Source organism: Phoca vitulina, unplaced genomic scaffold (genome assembly GCF_004348235.1).
Source record: "Phoca vitulina isolate PV1807 unplaced genomic scaffold, GSC_HSeal_1.0 scaffold12, whole genome shotgun sequence".
NCBI classification, from domain to species: Eukaryota; Metazoa; Chordata; class Mammalia; order Carnivora; family Phocidae; genus Phoca; species Phoca vitulina.
This window is the reverse complement of record NW_022589715.1, coordinates 23,420,935-23,440,682: the sequence shown is the minus strand read 5'-3', so window position 1 is coordinate 23,440,682 and position 19,748 is coordinate 23,420,935. Positions and strand designations below refer to the sequence as shown.

Sequence of the window (19,748 nt, the reverse complement as noted above, 5' to 3'; positions counted from 1 at the left end):
GGGGCTGACTTCAGCACATGCCATCTGCCCATCCTGGGGTGCAGTTGTGACCGAGTGCTGTTCACTTCCAGCAGCTTTCTAGTGTTGTCTTTCTGGGGTCAAGGAGAAGCTTCATGACCCACATGGTACAAAAGGCACAGAGTTAGGCCAATAGTAGCAAGCATCTGCATTTTATAGTTTTGTCCTTCTGACTGCCTCAAGAAGATTTATTATGGGGCCATTGTGGATCAGCAGCTCATTGGTGGCCTCCTCTAAAGTGGGGTAGGGCTGGGGCGCCTGGGTGGCTCAGTCATTAAGCTTCTGCCTTCGGCTCGGGTCATGATCCCAGGGTCCTGTGATCGAGCCCTGCATCGGGCTCCCTACTCAGTGGGAAACCTGCTTCTCCCTCTCCCACTCCCCCTGCTTGTGTTCCCTCTCTCGCTGTCTCTCTGTCAAATAAATAAAATCTTTTAAAAAAATAAAGTGGGGTAGGGCCAAGTGTTACGATCATGTCACCAAGATGTCATCCAATATTGTTGGTATCAACCAGCCAGAGTGCCTCTTCCCTACTTTGAGTGGGTCTAGGTACAATTACACCCACTTCCTGTGGGGAGGTATGGTTAGGAGAAATGAGCCATCCACTGAAGCCACTATACATTGGAATTTCAATTGGAATTTACCTATCAAGTGAGTAAGTGTGGTCCAGCAGCAGCATAGAACACAGTGTGTGTTCTTCTACTGGGCCAGGACTGTCTATGACTAGGGGAGGTAACCATCTGTCCTCAATCAGGTTGTCAGGGAATACTGGAAGGTGAGATGATTGACATTTTAAATCTGTAATGTTGGGGAAAATGTAAATACTACTGTTCTGTAAGATAAAGGCATCAGATTACCCCATGATAACAGCCATAGATAGACAGCATGGCCAGATAAGCCTAGTTGATATGAGGAGAGTGGTGTCCATATGTCCTAGAGTTTAAAATGTTTTAAAGTGCCCTTAGTAGCAAGGAAGTCCATTTAGGAGTCCATTTGCTGCCTTGTAACTTAAGGAGCAAGGAATTTAAAAGAATTCCTTTGTGGTATTGAATAATGCCAGAAGTCTGTAGCTGCTATGGGAGATGAAAGTTTCATCAGATACCCTGTTGGAAAGTCCAGTGCTATGTTGTATGAGCAGTGAAATGAGATCCTTGATCTGAATCACTGGTGCCTAGAGGGCTGAATGGGGGCAGGATATACTTAGAAAAGAAGGAGCTTACTTGTTCCACAGAGCTGTTCCTGATGGGTGTAGCAGACAGCAGGCTGGTAAAAGTATCTACACATATAATAGTGAAGTGGGTAGTGCCTGCTGACAGAGGATGTGGCCCAGTGAATTCAACCTGCCAGAAGCTTACGGGGCTATCTCCTTGCAGAAATTAAGTATGGCAGGGCAGTTTCCAGTGTTTGGTTTGAGAGCATAATTTGCAGTTAAAAACAGTGTGTTTTGCAGGGGCGGTGGGCCCAAACCATTGTGGCTGCAGTTCCCTCATGACCCAAAGAGATATGGTACCATTCAGACAAGGAATAAGGAGTATGGAAGTAGTGACTAAGAAACGCTGGAATGGTTGACAATGGGGAAACTGGTTTTGTGGTAGTGGGTGGAGCTGACAGTTGTTGGTAAAGAGTCAGTGGTTGAGAGCCCCAAACCTGTGGTGACCTGAATTTGGTCAAGGGTATCTGCCTTGGAGTTAGACTCTGGTATGGTAGCATTTGTATGTGCTAAAACATGGGTAACCTTATTTGTGACTGGTGCCAGGGCATTGCCTCTCCAAATTTGGGGCATCCCAAATGGGATAGCCTTGAATGTGAAAATCATCCTATTGTGATTGGTCTGACCAAACTGCTGGCCTGGTAGCAACTGTCCATTAGTCAGTGAAAATATGAGCAAGAGGCTTGTCTGGGCAACTGCACTCCGTACAGCCATTTGTACCACCACAAGTTCAACCTAGCCAACCTTCACTTAACCATCTTTGATAAGCATGGCACCTCTGACAGGCTGATATATTGCCACTCTCCCAACAGGCTCCACTGCATCCATGAAGAATACAGAATCCCTTTCTTGTTCTATCAGCTCTTCCCAGGGACTACCCCAGGTCACCAGAGGCTTAAGCAGTGGGAGCACTGTCAGCAGTTCCTCAAGGTCCATTGGCAGTGGGCTGAGGATCCAGGAAGCCACATCCTCCAGTAATGTGGAAAGATCTGCCATGTCAGGTTTAGCCCAGTCTAGAAGCTACCATTTCCATTTTAGCAAAGAGGCATTTGTGGCTGTGCTAAGTCATTATTGGGTGGCATCCCTTATGCATGATGTAATAGGAATGTGGGTACACAGGAGAACAGGGTCTGTTCCTGTCCAGTTGTCTCTGTAACAAAACTCAATAAACAGCCAGAATTTGATGTTTTAAGGGGTGTAGCAGGTGGCTATGAATGGCAGCCATCTGGTCTAGAAGCCAAGAGGCAACCAGGAAAGGTGTTTAGTCCATAGACTCCAGGCTGCATAGTACATGGTGGCGAGTGCCTCAACCTGGAAGGAAGAGCCAGAGGGAACCATGGGTAGGGCTTGATGAGTTGACTTTTGTGTCAACTGTAAAGCTTGTGGTAGGGCTTCTCCCTGTTAAAATGTAGAGGATTTGTGTGTAACTGCATAAATGGTGCTAAGTATGGTGGATAGGTGTGGTATGTGTGCCTCCAAAATGTGAAGAGAGCTAAGACATGTTGGGCTAGGAGTGGAATTCTTGGCCTTCAGAGGGGCAATTAATGCCAAGAAATTTAACAGTTGTAGCTGGACCTTGAATTTTATGTGGTGCGGTAGCCCAGTCTCTATGTTGTAGGTGGGTTATCAGCTGTGTTAAGGCCTTGTGCACCATATCCTCCAGGGAATCTGGAGGATTCATCCAGATTCCATACAGATTCATCCACCTATTACATACTCCAGAATCTGGAGAATGTCATCATTATAGTGCCAGACAGTGCAAGAGGACACTGTAAGGGCATCCACGTCTGGCTGGCCAAGACTGTATGTCATGGCTGGGCTGTTAAGATAGCTCATAGGCAGCTGGGTAAAGGTATATTGGGTCCCTGTGGCTGAGATTTCTCAGCGATTGATACTAAATAAGACGTATTAGCTAGATGTCTCTACTATGGGTTAGAGCTGGCTTTCTAAGATCAACACTCTAACCACCGACATACTGGACCCAGCAGCTAGTCTAGCAGCTAGTCTCCCCTACTGGCACAAATGTAGGGGAATTCTCCTTGGCTTCCAGGACCTGATAGCCTTTTTTAAGCTGTTAAGGTTTGGGACATCTTTATGTATGTTAGATACAAGTCTTTTATTGGTTATGAGGTTTACAAAATTTTCTTCTGGCCTATAGCTGGGAGAGACGGGGGACCCGTCACTGCTGCTGAATGAGAAAAGTCCACTTTCCCTATGTGGTCTCCACTGATACCACAGCAAGGGGTAGCTCCTTACCAGCCATCAAGGGCAAAAATAAGTCCTAGGCCCCTGCTTGGCCATCTCTAATACTGTGGCTTGGATGTTGGGGTGTCTTGTAATCATTTAGCAAGGGTAGAGGTTTAGGCTCCTCATTTAGCCTTTGCTGATATGAGAAAAGCAGTTTTTTTTTTTCCTGTGGTGTTTGGCTGGAATAGAGCAGTTACGGTCTAAAAGTTTTCTGTCTTGCTAGACTTCACTTTTACTGTTCTGTTTTGTTTTTTTTTTTAGCTAATGAGAGTGGGTTTTTATTAGAGCCTTTGTCTATGCCCTTTTTTCCTGTGTTGCTGGCTTCTTTAGCTCCCAAATCTGGAATATATGAGGTAAAATGAAAACCCAGGGATTTCACTACCATATCATTCCTCAGGTCCCAAAATCCCTAGCCAGCCTGCCTTCTCTAGATCTTCCAGATAATTCTTATGTTTGTTTTATATATAATGTCTAGGACTTTTAGTTATACTTATCAGACAAATAGGAGAAAGTACAACTACTCTATTACATCAGAAGTGATAGCATAATTTTAGGTATTTTTATTTGAAATCGAATGTGGCTGTTATCATCAAATAGGTGAAACAGAAATCTCAGAGAAGTTTTATATTTATGGTAGCTTTAGGTTCTGATCCATTACCCCAGGAAGGAAGTACTCATTCTTTTTCCTATTCTTTGGAATATTCCTTTCTGTCATTCTTCATCACAATTATTGGTAAAATATTAGGGTATAGGCCAAGCTTCTATAACAAAGAGACCCCAAAATACAATGGCTCAAATATGGTAGAATTTTATTTTTCTTTTTTATTGTAGTCTAAGGCAGGAAAGGGAGCTCTGTTCCTTGAAGTTATCCAAAGACCAAAGCAGGCTTGGCAGCTAAGCCATTTTTACACATGGCTTCTGAGATTGTTCTAGATATTACCATTTTCAGCTTGCAAGATAATGGTGATGGTAGTGATGGTGGTAGTAGGGGAACATGGAGGCCAAGAATTTGATTTTCTAAGGACAGGAAGCAGAACTTATACTTACTGCTTTTGCTCATAACCCATTGGCCTAAACCTAGTCATATGGTCACACCTAGGTACAAAGGAACCTGGAAAGGTCTCCAGCTTTGTGGCCATGTGACCAGCAAAGGTTAGGGTAAGGGACCTCTGTTACTAAAAGAAAAAAGGTGAGAATACTGGCGGACCAAAGTAGTCTTTACTTTTGTTAGTTTAGTGAAACATTTTTAGAAGAAATTAACTGTGTGGTCTTAGTTATCATGAGCCATTTTATCCTATAATTAACTGTCCTTTTTGTTATGTTCTTATCTGTTTTATTGTAAAAGATCAACAGGACCTTTGTGGTCAATTCTTAGCCTGGATTATAAAACTGGTTTTTATATAATTATTTGGACTACAGTAAGAACTTGTTTGTGTCTTCTAGGGTTTACGGAGTCCACGGGGAATAGGATACAAGCCAGAAGCTGTATGTAGTCACATTATTATTGAGAGCCATGAAAAAGGATGTTTCAGGACCCTAACTGCTGAACAACCACAATTGGATAGTCACCCTTGTGTTTTCAGATCTGCTGACCCCTCAGAAATGATCAGAGGACAACGGAGTCCATCATCATGGAGAACCAGACACATCGACCTTTCCAAATCACTAGACCAGAGTAACTCCCATTTCAAAGTTTGGAATTCCTTACAGTTACGAAGTCATTCCCCATTTCAAAACTTTACAACTGATGACTTCAGAATTAGCCAGGGTCTTCGAATGCCATTCCATGAAAAGATAGACCCTTGGCTGTCAGAATTAGTAGAACCTGCTTGTGTGCCACCTGAAGAAATGGATTGTCATTCTTCATCACAAATGCTGCCCCCAGAACCCATGAAAAAGTTTACTACTTCCATCACTTTTTCATCTCACCGACATTCTAAATGCTTTTCAGATTCCTCTGTTCTTAAGGTTGGTGTTACTGAAGGTAGCCAGTGTACTGGAGCATCTGTGGGGGTATTTAATTCTCATTTCACTGAAGAGCAAAATCCTCCCAGAGATCTAGAACAGAGAACCTCTTCCCCTTCATCATTTAAAATTGTTAGTCATTCACCAGATAAAGCTGTGACTATTTTAGCAGAAAGTAGTAGGCAAAGCCAAAAATTATCTGTTGAACATTCTCAGCAAGAAGAAAAACTCTTAGAAAGATCAGATTTTAAAGGCAGTGATTCTGAGCCCAGTACCAGTGCAAAGTGTAGCAATGTCAAGGAAGTTCATTTTTCTGATAACCATACCTTCATTAGCATGAGCAGACCAAGTTCCACACTAGGAGTAAAAGAGAAGAATGTAACTGTAACTCCAGATCTTGCTTCGCACATTATTCTTGAACAACGAGAGCTCTTTGAACCAAGCAAAGCCTCACATGCAGATCACCATGTGAGAAAATACCATTCTCCCCCTCCTCAACATCAGGATTACGTAGCTCCAAACCTTCCTTGTCGCATTTTTCTTGAAAAACGAGAACTCTTTGAACAAAGCCAAGCCCCACATTTAGATCATCAGATGAGAGAAAACCACTCTCCCTTTCCTCAAGGTCAGGATTATATAGCTTCAGACCTTCCTTCTTCCATTTTTCTTGAACAACGTCAGCTCTTTGAACAAAGCAAAGCCCCAGATGTAGATCACATGGGAAAATACCATTCCCCTCTTCCTCCAGGTCAGGATTATGTAGTAGAAAAGAATAACCAACATAAGTTTAAATCATACGTTTCCAATATGATAAATGTTGAAGCCAAGTTCGATAACGTGGTCTCCCACTCAGCCCCAAATCAGTGTACATTAGTAACATCTGCATCTACTCCACCCTCAAATAGAAAAGCACTTTCCTGTGTTCGTATAACTCTTTATCCCAAGACTCCTTCCAAGTTGGATAGTGGAACCTTAGATAAAAGATTTCACTCATTGGATCCTGCTTCTAAAACAAGGATGAATAGTGAGTTTAACTCTGACCTACAAACTATATCTTCAAGATCATTGGAACCAACCTCCAAATTATTGACCGGTAAACCTGTAGCACAGAATCAAGAATCTTTAGGTTTTCTAGGACCTAAATCTTCACCGGACTTCCAAGTTGTACAGTCTCCTCTTCCAGATAGTAATACTATTTCTCAGGACTTGAAAAACATACTTTTTCAGAATAGCCAGATAGTAACCTCAAGGCAAACACAAGTGAACATTTCAGATTTGGAAGGATATTCCAGTCCAGAAGGGACTCCGGTATCTGCAGATCGGTGAGTCTCAATGTGATGACAAGCAGGCTGATGGAATTTGTGATAAAAGGTTTTAAATACTTAAGCAAATGTAAGGTCTTGGGGGAAAGGCAGTACGATTTCTCTTATGGGAGGTTGTATCTGACTAGTATTCTAGAAGTCTTTCAAGGCATAAATGCCTAAGTAAGAACATCTGAAAGTAATGTATTTATAATTTCAGAGGGCTTTTGACAAGACTTGGCACCGAGTATATCAGAACATTGAATTACTTTGGGAAGAGTCTTTGATCATCCCGTGGTACAATTTACTAATTGTTTATTGTGTTGGAAATACACTGAAGACCAGGATTTGGGTTGTGTGCACGTGCTCGCTCTCTTGCTTGTTTGCTCATGTTCTCTCTCTCTCCTTTCTCTCTTAGTTTCCATTTCATGATTCTCCTCAAATATTTAGTATTTACAATGAAAAAAAGGTAACTTTCCAGCAGAGAATCCTGACAGGCATCACTGTAGCCAAGTTATCAAGGCTAACATCACTGGTAATGCATGTCAATATAATGTGCTCTCTAATGTGATGCTCCATTTTACAGTGTATTATAGGAAAGGAAACCCAGGTCAGGACTATATGCATTAGTTTTATACTATTCAGCCTAATTTTAAGACTATCATTAATTCAGTTTTACATTTTGAATCCTTTAAAATACAGCTAAAACAGAATTACCGTGTGTGTTTCACATTCCACCTTGTAGTTCAGAAGGCAGCATATGGTAGTGAAGAGCCCTGGGCTTGGAAAGAAGGAAGGGAAAAAAATGTTTATTCAGCATCCACATGTGGTAGTTATGGCCGTGAGGGACTTATATATGTTATCTCATTTAATGCTTATGATAACCCTATGAGGTAGGTGGTGATATCCTTATTTACCCTCTGGGAAACTGAGACACTGATACTGCTACTTTGTCAGCAGACAGCATCGTCTCACATAATGCTCTTTAGTTTTTGTTTTTGTTTTTTTTTAAGATTTATTTATTTATTTTATTGAGGGTATGGGGGGCAGAGGGAGAGGGAGAGAGAATCTCAAGTAGGCTTCCTGCTGAGCGTGGAGCCTGACAGGGGCTCAATCTCACAACCCTGAGATCACGTCCTGAGCTGAAACCAAGAGTCAGATGCTCAACCGAGCCACCCAGGTGCCCCCACACATAATGCTGTTTGTAAGCAAGAGAATGGGCATTCTCGTGCAATCTGTTTAAAGCAAGAGCTCGTTCACTGCATGGTAGTGTCTCCCTGAATCTTGAGCCCTACTTTCAGCTCCTCAGTCAGCTATCCTCCTGGACAAGTCATTTAATATCTTTGGTACTCCTATGTGGATGATGGTGGGAGGAAAGGCTTGAAAAGCTGCACGGTCCCTTATAGCTCTAAAACTTAGTGGTTGAGAATTGGATTGGGCCTAAAAAATAGGGTCAGTCTCTGCTTTCAGTATTATAATACAGAATTAGAGTTGAATTCCTTGAATGAGAAGAAAATAATAGATGACTATAAATATGAACTAATAATAATGCCATTTGTCTAGAATGTACTAAATGCCATCTGTTATAGTAGATGCAGATACCATTTTATACTTAGTATAATCATCAGAATTTTAAAATCCTAATACTTAGAGAAATTAGATGTTTTGCCCAACATCACATGGCTATTATTAAGTGTTAAGAGGTGGCATTTGAATCTAGGTTTGTTTGACTCCAGAGTCCATAGTAATTCAAGGGGTGCCTGGGTGACTCAGTCGGTTAAGCATCTGCCTTCGGCTTGGGTCATGATCCCGGAGTCTCAGGATCAAGCCCTGCACTGGGCTCTCCGCTCAGCAGGGAGTCTGCTTCTCCCTCTGACCCTCCGCCCTCTCGTGCTCTCTCTCAAATAAATAAATAAAATCTTTAAAAAATAAAAAACAAAATATTAAGTATTTTAAAGCTTTTTTATGTTGAGATTATTTTAAATTTACAGAGGTGTTACAAAAATAGTAGCAATAGTCCTTGTATTAATTATTTATTGCTGTGTAACATGCTACTCTGAAATGTAGCAGCTTAAAACAATATTATCCCAATGTTAATACGGGTTTCTGTGAGTCAGAAACCTAAGTGAGGCTTAGCTGGGTGCTTTCAGCTCAGGGTCTCTTACAAGGTTGCAAACAAGGTGTTGCCTGCAGCTGTAGTCCCATATCAAGGCTTGATTGAGAGGATATGCTTCCAAGCTTGTTCACATGGCTATTGGCCAGAGACATCTTCCCTTCCTTCCATAAGGCAGATGTGCCCTGTCACATAATTGCCTTTACTTTTTGTGGTGAGAACGTTTAAGATCTTCTCTTTTAACAACTTTCAAGTGTATGATATTATTGTTAGCTGTCATTACAATGCTGTGCATAGATCAAATGTAACAGCTAAATGTCCCCCCAGAGTGAGCATGTGAGAGAACAAGGAAGGATACCCAAGACAAACGTCATAGTCTTTGTAACCTAACTTTCTAAGTGAATCTCACCACTTCTGCCACTTTCTCTTCAGTAGAAATGAATCACTATTTCCTCAAGAATTAGGGGGCACACAAGGGTGTGAATACCAGGAATCAGAGATCGTTGGAGAATATCTTAGAGGTTACCAATATGTCCTTTACCAAAGATTCCTTTATGTTAACATCTTACCATAACACATTGACCAAAACTAAGAAATTAACCTTCATATAAAATTATAACTAAGATATAGACTGATTTGGATTTGGATTTCACCTGATTTTTCCACAATTGAACCTTTTTTGCTTCAGATCCAACCGAAGATCCCACCACGATTCTACCTTGTGTTTTAGTTGTCATGTCTACTTTATTTCCTCCAATCTGTGGCTGTCCTTGTTTTTTATGACATCGACACTTTGAAGAGAAATGATTAGTTGTTTTGGAGAAAGTTTTTATTTAGTTTTCCCTGATGTCTCAGGAGTATATTGAGGTTATGCATTTTCAATGCATCTCATTAGGGAGCACATTAAGTTGATATGCATTACTGGCCATGTTAACCTTGATCACTTGACTACAGTGGTGTCTACCAAGATTCTCCACAGTACAGTTACTGTTTTTCCTTTGTAAATACTAGATATTTGAGGGAGAAACTGGTAGACTATGTAAACATCCTGCTTCTGCTTAAACTTTGATCACTTATTTTAGCATCCATCACTGGATCTTGCCTGTAGCAATTATTACTCTAGTATTCTAATGGAGTTTTTATATTTCTTTCATTCCTATTAAGTGGAATTTTTCTGTAAGCAGGAGCTGTTGTTCCTTCCCCATTTATTTATTCCTTTATTCATGTACATCAGTATGGATTCGGGGGCATTTATTTCATTCTTTGGATTATAATCTAATACTACTCAAATTATTCCAGTTTTAGCTATTGAGAACACTTTCATGTTGGCTCCCGTACCCTGCACTAGCCCGCTCTGCTGCCCCCATCAACCATTTCTCCCAAGAAACCTTGTTTTCTGTTTCCCTTCCTCCCTCCCCCCTCCCTCGCTTCCTTCTTTTACCTTTCCTTTCTTTTTTCTTTCTTGAAAAAAGGATTTATTTTTATTTTTTTCTAGCTTTTTTGAGATATAATTGACATAAAACGTTGTGTAAGTTTACTAAGGTTTGTAGTGTGTTGATTTGATAGACTCATATATTGCAAAATGATTACCACTATAGCATTAGCTAATACCTCTGCCCTGTCACATAATTGCCTCTACTTTTTGTGGTGAGAGCGTTTAAGATCTTCTCTTTTAACAACTTTCAAGTGTATGGTATTATTGTTAGCTATCATTACAATGCTGTGCATAGATCCCCAGAACATCTTCATCTTCTGGTTGGAAGTCCGTACCCTTTGACCACAATCTCCCCATTTCTCTCACACTCCAGTCCCTGATAACTACCCTTCTACTCTCTGTTTCCATGAGTTTGGCTGTTTTAGATTCCACATATATATCATACAGTTTTTGTCTTTCTCTGTCTGACTTTTTTCATTTAGCATAATGCCCTTAAGGTCCATCTATGTATGTTGTTTCAAATGACAGGATTTCCTTCTTTCTAATGGCTGAATAATATAATATTATATATATATGTGTATATATATATATGAATGGATAATATTATATTATATATTATATTATATATATGTATATATATGAATGGATAATATTATATAGATATAGATATGTATAAATATCACTTCTTTATCTCTTCATATATTGATGGACACTTAGGTTGTTTCCATATCTTGGCTATTATGAATAATGACATGGGAGTGTAGATCTCTCTTCAATATTCTGTTTTCATTTCCTTTGAATATATACCCAGACATGAGATTGCTGGCTCATATGGTAGTTCTGTTTTTAAGTTTTTGAAGACTCTCCATACTGTTTTCCATAGTGGCTGTATCAATTACATTCCCATCAACCAGTAGTGCACAAGGGTTACCTTCATTCTGTATCCTCACCAACATTTATTTCTTGTCTTTTTTTTTTTTTTAAGATTTTATTTATTTATTTGAGAGAGAGAGAGCACAAGCTGTGGGGAAGGGCGGAAGGAAAGGGAGAAGCAGACTCCCCATGAAGCAGGGAGCACTATGCGGGGCTTAATCCCAGGACTCTAGGATCAGGACCTGAGGTAAAGGCAGGCACTTAACCGACTGAGCCACCCAGGCACCCCTATCTCTTGTCTTTTTGATAATGGCCATTCTAACAGGTGTCAGGTGATATATCTCATGGATTTCATGGAGCTAGAGGTTTGCATTTCCCTGATGATTAGTGAGCTAGAAGTTTGCATTTCCTTGATGATTAGTGATGTTGAGCACCTTTTCATGTACCCGTTGGCCATTTGTATGTCTTCTTTGGAAAAATGTCTGTTCAATTCCTCTGCCCAGTTTTATTTTTTAAGTTTTTATTTGAATTCCAGTTAATTAACATACAGTGCGATATCAGTTTCAGGTATACAAAATAGTGATTCAGCACCTCCGTACAACACCTGGTGCTCATCACAACAATTGCACTTCCCAATTTCCCTAACCTACCCAACCCATTACCTCCACCCACCTGGCAACCATCAGTTCTCTATAGTTAAAAGTCTGTTTCTTGGTTTGCCTTTTTTCCCCCCTTTGCTCATTTGTTTTGTTTCTTAAATTCCACATATGAGTGAGATCAACTGGTATTTGTCTTTCTATGACTAACTTATGTATAATACTCTCTAGTTCCATCCATGTTGTTGCAAATGTCAAGATTTCATTCTTTTTATGGCTGAGTAATATTCTATTGTATGTATGTATACCACATGTTCTTTATCCATTCATCAATTGATGGACACTTGGGCTGTTTCCCTAATTTGGCTATTGTAGATAATGCTGCTATAAACATCAGGGTGCATGTATCCCTTTGAATTAGTGTTTTTATTTTGGGGGGTAAATACCCAGTAATACAATTCCTGGATGGTAGGGAAGTTCTATTTTTCACTTTTTGGGGAACTTTCATATGATTTTCCACAGTGGCTGCACCAGTTTGCATTCTCACCAACAGTGTAAGAGGGTTCCCCTTTCTCCACATCCTCAACAACATCTGTTGTTTCTTGTGTTGTTCATGTTAGCCTTTCTGACAGGTGTGAGGTGATCTCTCATTGTAGTTTTGGCTTGCATTTCCCTGATAATCAGTGATGTTGAGCATCTTTTCATGTGTCTGTTGGCCATCCATAGGTGGTCTTTGGAAAAATGTCTGTTCATGTCTTCAGCCCATTGTTTAATTGGATTCATTTTGGGGGTGTCAACTTGTTTGTTCTTTGTTACTGAGTTCTAAGAGTTCTTTATCTTTTTGGATATTAATCCCGTATCAGATCCATGGTTTACAAATATTTTCTCCCATTCTGTAGGTTGCCTTTTTATTTTGTTGATTGTCTCTTTTGATGTACAGAAGATTTTTGGTTGATACAGTCCCACCTATTGAGTTTTATTTTTGTTGCTTGTGCCTTTGGTGTCACATTAAAAAAAGTCATTGCCAAGATCAATGTCAAGGAGTTTTTCCCATATGTTTGTCTCTAGGAATTTTCAGGTTTTATGTTTAACTCAACCCATTTCAAGTTAACTTTTGTAAATGGTATAAGATAGGGGGGGTCCAAGTTCGTTTTTCTGCACATGGTTATTCAGTTTTTACAGGACCATTTATTAAAGAGGCTATCTTTTCCTCATTGATTATTCTTGGATCCCTTGTCAAATATTAGTTGACTGTATGTGCAGGGAAATATTTCTGTGCTCTCTATTTGGTTCATTTGTCTGTTTCTATTTTAATGCTAGTACCATGCTGCTCTGATTACTGTAACTTTGTAGTGTAGTTTAAAATCTGGAAGTGTGATGCCTCCAGTTTTGCTCTTACTCAGAATTTCTTTGGCTGTTTGGGGTCTTTTATGGCTCCATACAAATTTAAGAATTTTTTTTCTCTTTGTCTGAAAAATGCCAGCGAGTGTTGATGGGGATTGCATTGACTCTGTAGGTGGCTTTGGGTAATGTGGACTTTTTAACAATATTAATTCTTCTGGTGCATGAACATAGGACATCTTTCCATTTTTTTGTGTCTTCCTCAATTTCTGTCATCAAAGTCTTGTAGTTGTCAGGGTACAAATCTTTCATGTCCTTGATTAAATTTGTTCCTAGGTATTTTATTGTTTTTGATACTAGTGTAAATTTGGATTGTTTTCTAATTTTTTTTTCAGATATCTTGTCATTAGTGTATAGAAACACTCTAAAACTAAATGACTTGTTTTTTTAAGCAAATATTTCCGATTAAAGTCATTTAGGCTTAGTTCTTTAAACTCTGTTGATAACAGCTGTATGTTTTCATTTTTTATTTATTTTTATTTTTATTTTTTTAAAGATTTTATTTATTTACTTGACAGAGAGATAGAGAGAGAGCACAAGAAGGCAGAGCGGCAGGCAGAGGGAGAGGGAGAAGCAGACTCTCTGCTGACCAAGGAGCCTGGTGCTGGCTAGTGTATAGAAACACTAATCATTGGTGAAGTATTTAAGATTTTCCATATATAAGATTATATCATTTGTAAACAAAGACAGTGTTACTTCTTCTCTGATTTGGATGCCTTTTATTCCTTTTTCTTTCCTGGTTGCTCTGGCTAGCACTTCTAGTACTATGTTAAATAAGAATGGTGAGACTGGGCACTTTTATCTTGTTCTTGATATTATTATTATTATTATTATTATTTTTTTTTTTTTTATTTGAGAGAGAGAGAATGAGAGAGAGAGAGCACATGAGAGGGGGGAGGGTCAGAGGGAGAAGCAGACTCCCCACCGAGCAGGGAGCCCGATGCGGGACTCGATCCAGGGACTCCAGGATCATGACCTGAGCCGAAGGCAGTCGTCTAACCAACTGAGCCACCCAGGCGCCCCTTGTTCTTGATATTAAAGGGAAACCTTTTTAACCAATCACCACTGAGGATGATATAAGCTGAGGGTTTGTCATATGTTGAGGTACCCAATTTGTTGATAGTTTTTATCATGAATGAATGTTGTGTTTTGTCAAATGCTTTTTCTTGATTTTTATCTTTCACTTTTTAATGTAGTATATCACATTTGTTGATTTGCATATGTTGAACTGTCCTTGCCTCCCAGGGATAAATCTGAACTGATCATAGTGTAGGATTCTTTAAATGTACTGTTGAATTTGATTTGCTAATATTTTGTTGGGGATTTTTGTGTCTGCATTCAGGGATAGTGGTTTGCAGTTCTAGAAATGTCCTTATCTGGTTTTGGATCAGGGTAATGCTCACCTTGTAAAATGAATTTGGAAGTGTTCCTTCCTCTTCAATTTTTGGATGAGTTTCATGAAGATTGGTGTTATTTCTTCTTTAAATGTTTGGTAGAATTCACCAGTAAAACCTTCTGGTCCTGGACTTTTTTTTTGTTTGGAGGTTTTTGATTACTATTCAATCTCCTTACTCATTATTGGTCTGTTCATGTTTTCTATTTCTTCATGATTCAGTCTTGGGAAGTTTTATGTTTCTAGGAATTTATCTTTTTTTTCCCTAGGTTCTCCAATTTGTTGGCATATAATTGTTCATAATAGTCTCATGATTCTATGTATTTCTGTGGTATCAACTGTAATGTCTTCTCTCCTTTTCTTTTCTCTTCTTTCTTTTTGAGAGAGAGAGTGTGTACATGAGCAGGAGGGAGGGGCAGAGGGAAAGGGGGAGAGGGAATCTTAAGCAGTCTCCATGCCCGGCACGGAGCCCAACATGGGGCTCCATCTCACAACCCTGAGATCATGACCATGACCTGAGTCAGACGCTTAACTGACTGAGCCAACCAGGCACCTCAAGACCTTTCTTTTTTCTTAATATAGGCATTCATCACCATAAATTTCCCTCTTTGAACTGCTTTTGCTTCATCCCATTGATTTTTGTATGTTGTGTATCCATTTTCATTTGTTTCAAGATTTTTTTTTGCTTTCTCTTTTGATTTTTTTTTCTTTAACATATTGGTTGTTCAGGACTCTGTTGTTTAATTTCCACATATTTGTAAAATTTCCTGCTTTCCTACTGGTATTGATTTCTAGTTTCATATTTGGTTGGGAAAGGTACTAGGTATGACTTCAGTCCTCTTAAATCTAAGACTTGTTTTGTGGCCTATCATATGACCTGTCCTGCAAAATGTTCTGTGTGTGCTTAATAAGAATGTGTGTTCAGGAGCTGTTGGATGGAATATTCTCTATGTCTGTTAAAGTCCATTTGGTCTAAATTAAAGTTCAAGTCCAACATTTCCATGTTGATTTTTCTGCCTAGAAGATCTGTCCATTGTTGAATTTAGGGCATTTAAAAACATAAACGTGCAGGGAGTAAAATGGTAGTGTTTTTGTATGTGATCAAAGTTGTTACTATACAAAATAGGTTGTTATAGCTATAAGAAGTTTTATATAAGCCTCATGGTAACTCCAAGGCAAAAACATACAGTAGATTCATGAAAAATAGAAGGGAATCAGAACATAATCTTATGGAAATCAACAATTCACAAAAGAAGGCAGCAAGAGTGGAAGAAAGAAACAAGGAAACTACAAAACAGCCAGAAAACAAATGAGATGGCATTAGTCAGTCCTTAACTATCAATAATTACTCTAAATATGAATGGATTGAATTCTCCAATTAAAAGACATAGAGTGACTGGATGAATAAAAACACACAACTATATGCTGCCTACAAGAGACTCATTAGCTTAAAGACACACAAGTTTAAAGTGAAGAAATGGAAAAAGATACTCCATGCAGGTGGTAACCAAAAGAGAGCAGGAGTAGCTGTATTTATACTTATATCAGACAAAATAGACATTAAGCCAAAAGCAGTAACAAGAGAAAAGGAAGACCATTATATAATAATAAAGGGGACAGTTCATCAATATGATATAACAGTTGTAAATATATGCACACCCAACATTGGAGCATTTAAGTGTATTAAGCAATTACTAAACATATCAGAAAGGAGAAATAGAAAACAAAACAATAATAATAAGGGACTTCAGTACCATACTTTGACCAATGGAGGTATAACACCAGGTTAGCTCATTGTTACTAGGATGTCCCTTCTTCTAGCAGTTAACCAAGCTAAGAATTACATGTATGTATATTAATTCATGCATATGCCTACTTCTCTACTTATTCCCATCTCTGTCAGTGTGTGTGTATGTGTTTGTGTATATCTGTATATGGAAGTATTTTTTAAACCACTAGTCAATATTGATACCTTCAGCTGATCTAGAACGCTGGGTTGATTCAAGCCTTTTGATAAACCTGGCTCTCATTATCTATAATATATTTACCTTAGTATATAAATAAGATAGTTTCAGAATTCTCCAGCTTGAGTTCAGTGTTTATATATGCTTTTCTCTTGAATTTAACATTACAGTATCTAGTCAACACACTGCTGACATTTCTTCATTGTTGTTGTTTTTTTCTTTTTTTTCTATACCCTTATTTTACCAGGCAATCAACCCATTCACATTCATATTACAAATTCTAACCCACCGTCTGTGGGTTATAGTTCCATGTGAGTTCAGTTTTCAGAGCTTTTGCACTGCTGTTCAGATCTGACCTGCCTGTGTGTGTGTACCAGTGGCCAGTCTGAGATTTGGGTAGTAGTCTGTCTCATACTTCTGTGCTCAAAGTGTAGGTATGCTGTTTAGGTTCAGATCCACACACACAAATGGCTCAGGGATAGGCCCAGGAGTTTATAAACATATGTTAAGGAGTTGCTTTTCTCTTTACAGTTTCTCCTTGAGCTCCCCTTTCCTGACTCTCAGGACAGAAAGTAGGAGCTTAATTTAGTCCTCTCTTCTATATACTGCCTGTGACTACTTTGTGTCAGTTGCAGGTGGCTTAGTACAGAGGGGACCAAACCTCCTCTATTGGAAGAGGAAAGTTTTCCTTCTGTAATTTATGTAATTGAGAATCATTTTCTTAGATATTCCAGCACCATTTTTGAAATATCAGCCTTTGTTGCTAGACACAATTTGCCTAATATTTTATTTAGGATTTTTACATCTATGTTCATGGGGGATATTCACCTATAATTTTCCTTTCTTGTAATATCTTTGTCTGATTTTGGTATGAGCTCAGAAATATGTTAGGATACTCTGAGTTTGTGTAAGATTGGTATTCTTTCTTTCTTAGATATTTGGCAGAATAATGGCCTGGAGTTTTTAGTACAGATTCAGTCTTTAATGGATATGACTATGCAGATTTTCTTTTTTTTCTCATGTCAGCTTTGAAAGTGTTTTTCAATGAATTTTTTTCTATTCTAACTTGTCAGAACTTGTTGATATGAGTTATTTTCATAATATCTTCTTATCCTTTCAATTTCTGAATCTCTAGTGATACTAGCTTTTTTATGTCTGATATTGGTAATTTTTGTTTTCTCTTTTTTTACTTGATTGCTTTTTCTAGGTATTAAGCAGTTTGGGTTTTGTTGATCCTCTAGTGTGTGTTTTCTGTTTATTTTTTTTTTAAAGATTTTATTTATTTATTTCACAGAGACATAACGAGAGAGGGAACACAAGCAGGCGGAGTGGGAGAGGGAGAAGCAGGCTTCCCGCGGAGCAGGGAGCCCAACGCGGGGCTCGATCCCAGGACCCTGGGATCATGACCCAAGCTGAAGGCAGACACTTAAAGACTGAGCCACCCAGATGTCCCATATTCTCTGTTTTTAAGGTTTCTGCTTATATGTTTATTTTTTCCTTCTGTTTTGGGTTTTAATTTGATGGTCTTTTTCTACATTCCTGAGAATAAATACTTAATTTTTTTCATATTCATTAATTTTCATTAATATTTAGCCTTTTCTGATATACACAGATTTTTATGTACTTTCTCATCACCATCTTTGCTCTAAATATTTTCTCATTTGTGTTATAATTTGTTGTTGTTCCATGGGCTATGTAGAGATGTGTTTCTTAATTTCCAATTATATGGGAACTTTCTAATTATTATTCACTTCTAGTTAATTCTTTTGTGGTCATTGAGATTATATTCTAAATGATTTCAACATATTTAAATTTCTTAGAATTGCTTCACATTACAGTATATTTTTATTTTGATCAATGTGCAGTTGAGGGAGTATGCATTCTGCAGTTCCTTAATGTAATATCTGTATATGTCAGTTTGGTCCAGTTGATCAAGTGTTACGTTGAAATCTTCATTTTTACTGAATTTTTTTCTGATTGTTTAATCAACATTTGAGAATATTATGTTAATATCTCCTTTATTTTCCTTAACCATTTGGGAGTAAGTTGTTGACATGCTGCCCCATGACATGCTGATACATCACTGTATCATTTCCTATAAAAAGAACATAATCCTACATAACCCCAGTAAAGCCATGAAAATCAGGAAAATCAGTGCTCCATTACAGACAGTATTCAGTATTCAGACTTTCTGGTTGTTCCAGTAAGGATTTTTATAATAAAAGGAGGCAGTTCAAAATCACATGTTGCATTTAGTTGTCATGACTCTAATTTTCTTTGGTCTGGTTCTTTAGTCTTTCCTTGACTTTCTTGACCTTTTGAAGATAACAGATTATTTACTTTGTAGAGTGTTTTTCAATTTGGGTTTCTCTGATGTTTCTCATGATTAGGTTTGGATTAGGAATATCACAGAAGTGACATTGAATTCTCATCATATGTTATCAGATATTGCACAATTTTTGTTTGTCCCCCTGCTGACAATTATGACATTAATTACTTAAGGTTATAGCTGCTAGGTTCCTTCACTGAAAATTACTCTTTTTCCCTTTGTAATTACGTATTTTGCGGGAGGTACTTTGAAACTATGTGAGTATCTCATTCCTTTGCAAATTTTTAGTTTATTATATCCATACAGAATCATGCTTTCTTGGGGCGCCTGGGCGGCTCAGTTGGTTAAGCGACTGCCTTCGGCTCAGGTCATGATCCCGGAGTCCTGGGATTGAGTCCCACATCGGGCTCCCGGCTCGGCGGGGAGCCTGCTTCTCCCTCGGACCCTATCCCCTCTCATGCTGTTTCTCTCTCTCTCTCTCTCTCAAATAAATAAATAAATAAATAATCTTAAAAAAAAAAAAAAGAATCATGCTTTCTTATTTCATTCATGGGTCTATTATTTTTTTTCTTCACTTTTTACTTTAAAAATATATAGACTCACAAGAGATTACAAAAATAGTTCAGAGAGTCCCAGGTTCCCATCACTCAGCTTCTCCATTGGTAATATCTTACGTAACTTTAGTACATTATCAAAACCAGGAAATTGATACTGATACAATGCAGATAACTAGACTACAGACTTTCATCAGATTTCACCAGTTTTTGCATACAGTTGGTTTTTTTAAAATCTATATGTGTATAATTCTATGAAATTTAATCACATAGATTGGTGTAACTACTACCATAACCAAGATACAGAAGTGTTCTGTCAAAGGAATTCCTTGTACCTGTCCGTTTATAGTCA

The 19,748-nt window shown here is 38.5% G+C and overlaps 1 protein-coding gene across 8 annotated transcripts in view; it reads left to right on the top strand.

The window, feature by feature from the left end:
- The window catches only part of ALMS1 (ALMS1 centrosome and basal body associated protein), a 190,092-nt gene that overhangs the window by 85,082 nt on the left and 85,262 nt on the right, over positions 1-19,748 (top strand). For all 8 annotated transcript variants that reach the window (XM_032410684.1, XM_032410690.1, XM_032410686.1 and 5 more), the window contains one exon: positions 4,916-6,759. In XM_032410684.1, coding sequence (XP_032266575.1) covers positions 4,916-6,759 — 1,844 coding nt within the window. The remainder of the gene's footprint in view (positions 1-4,915; positions 6,760-19,748) is intronic.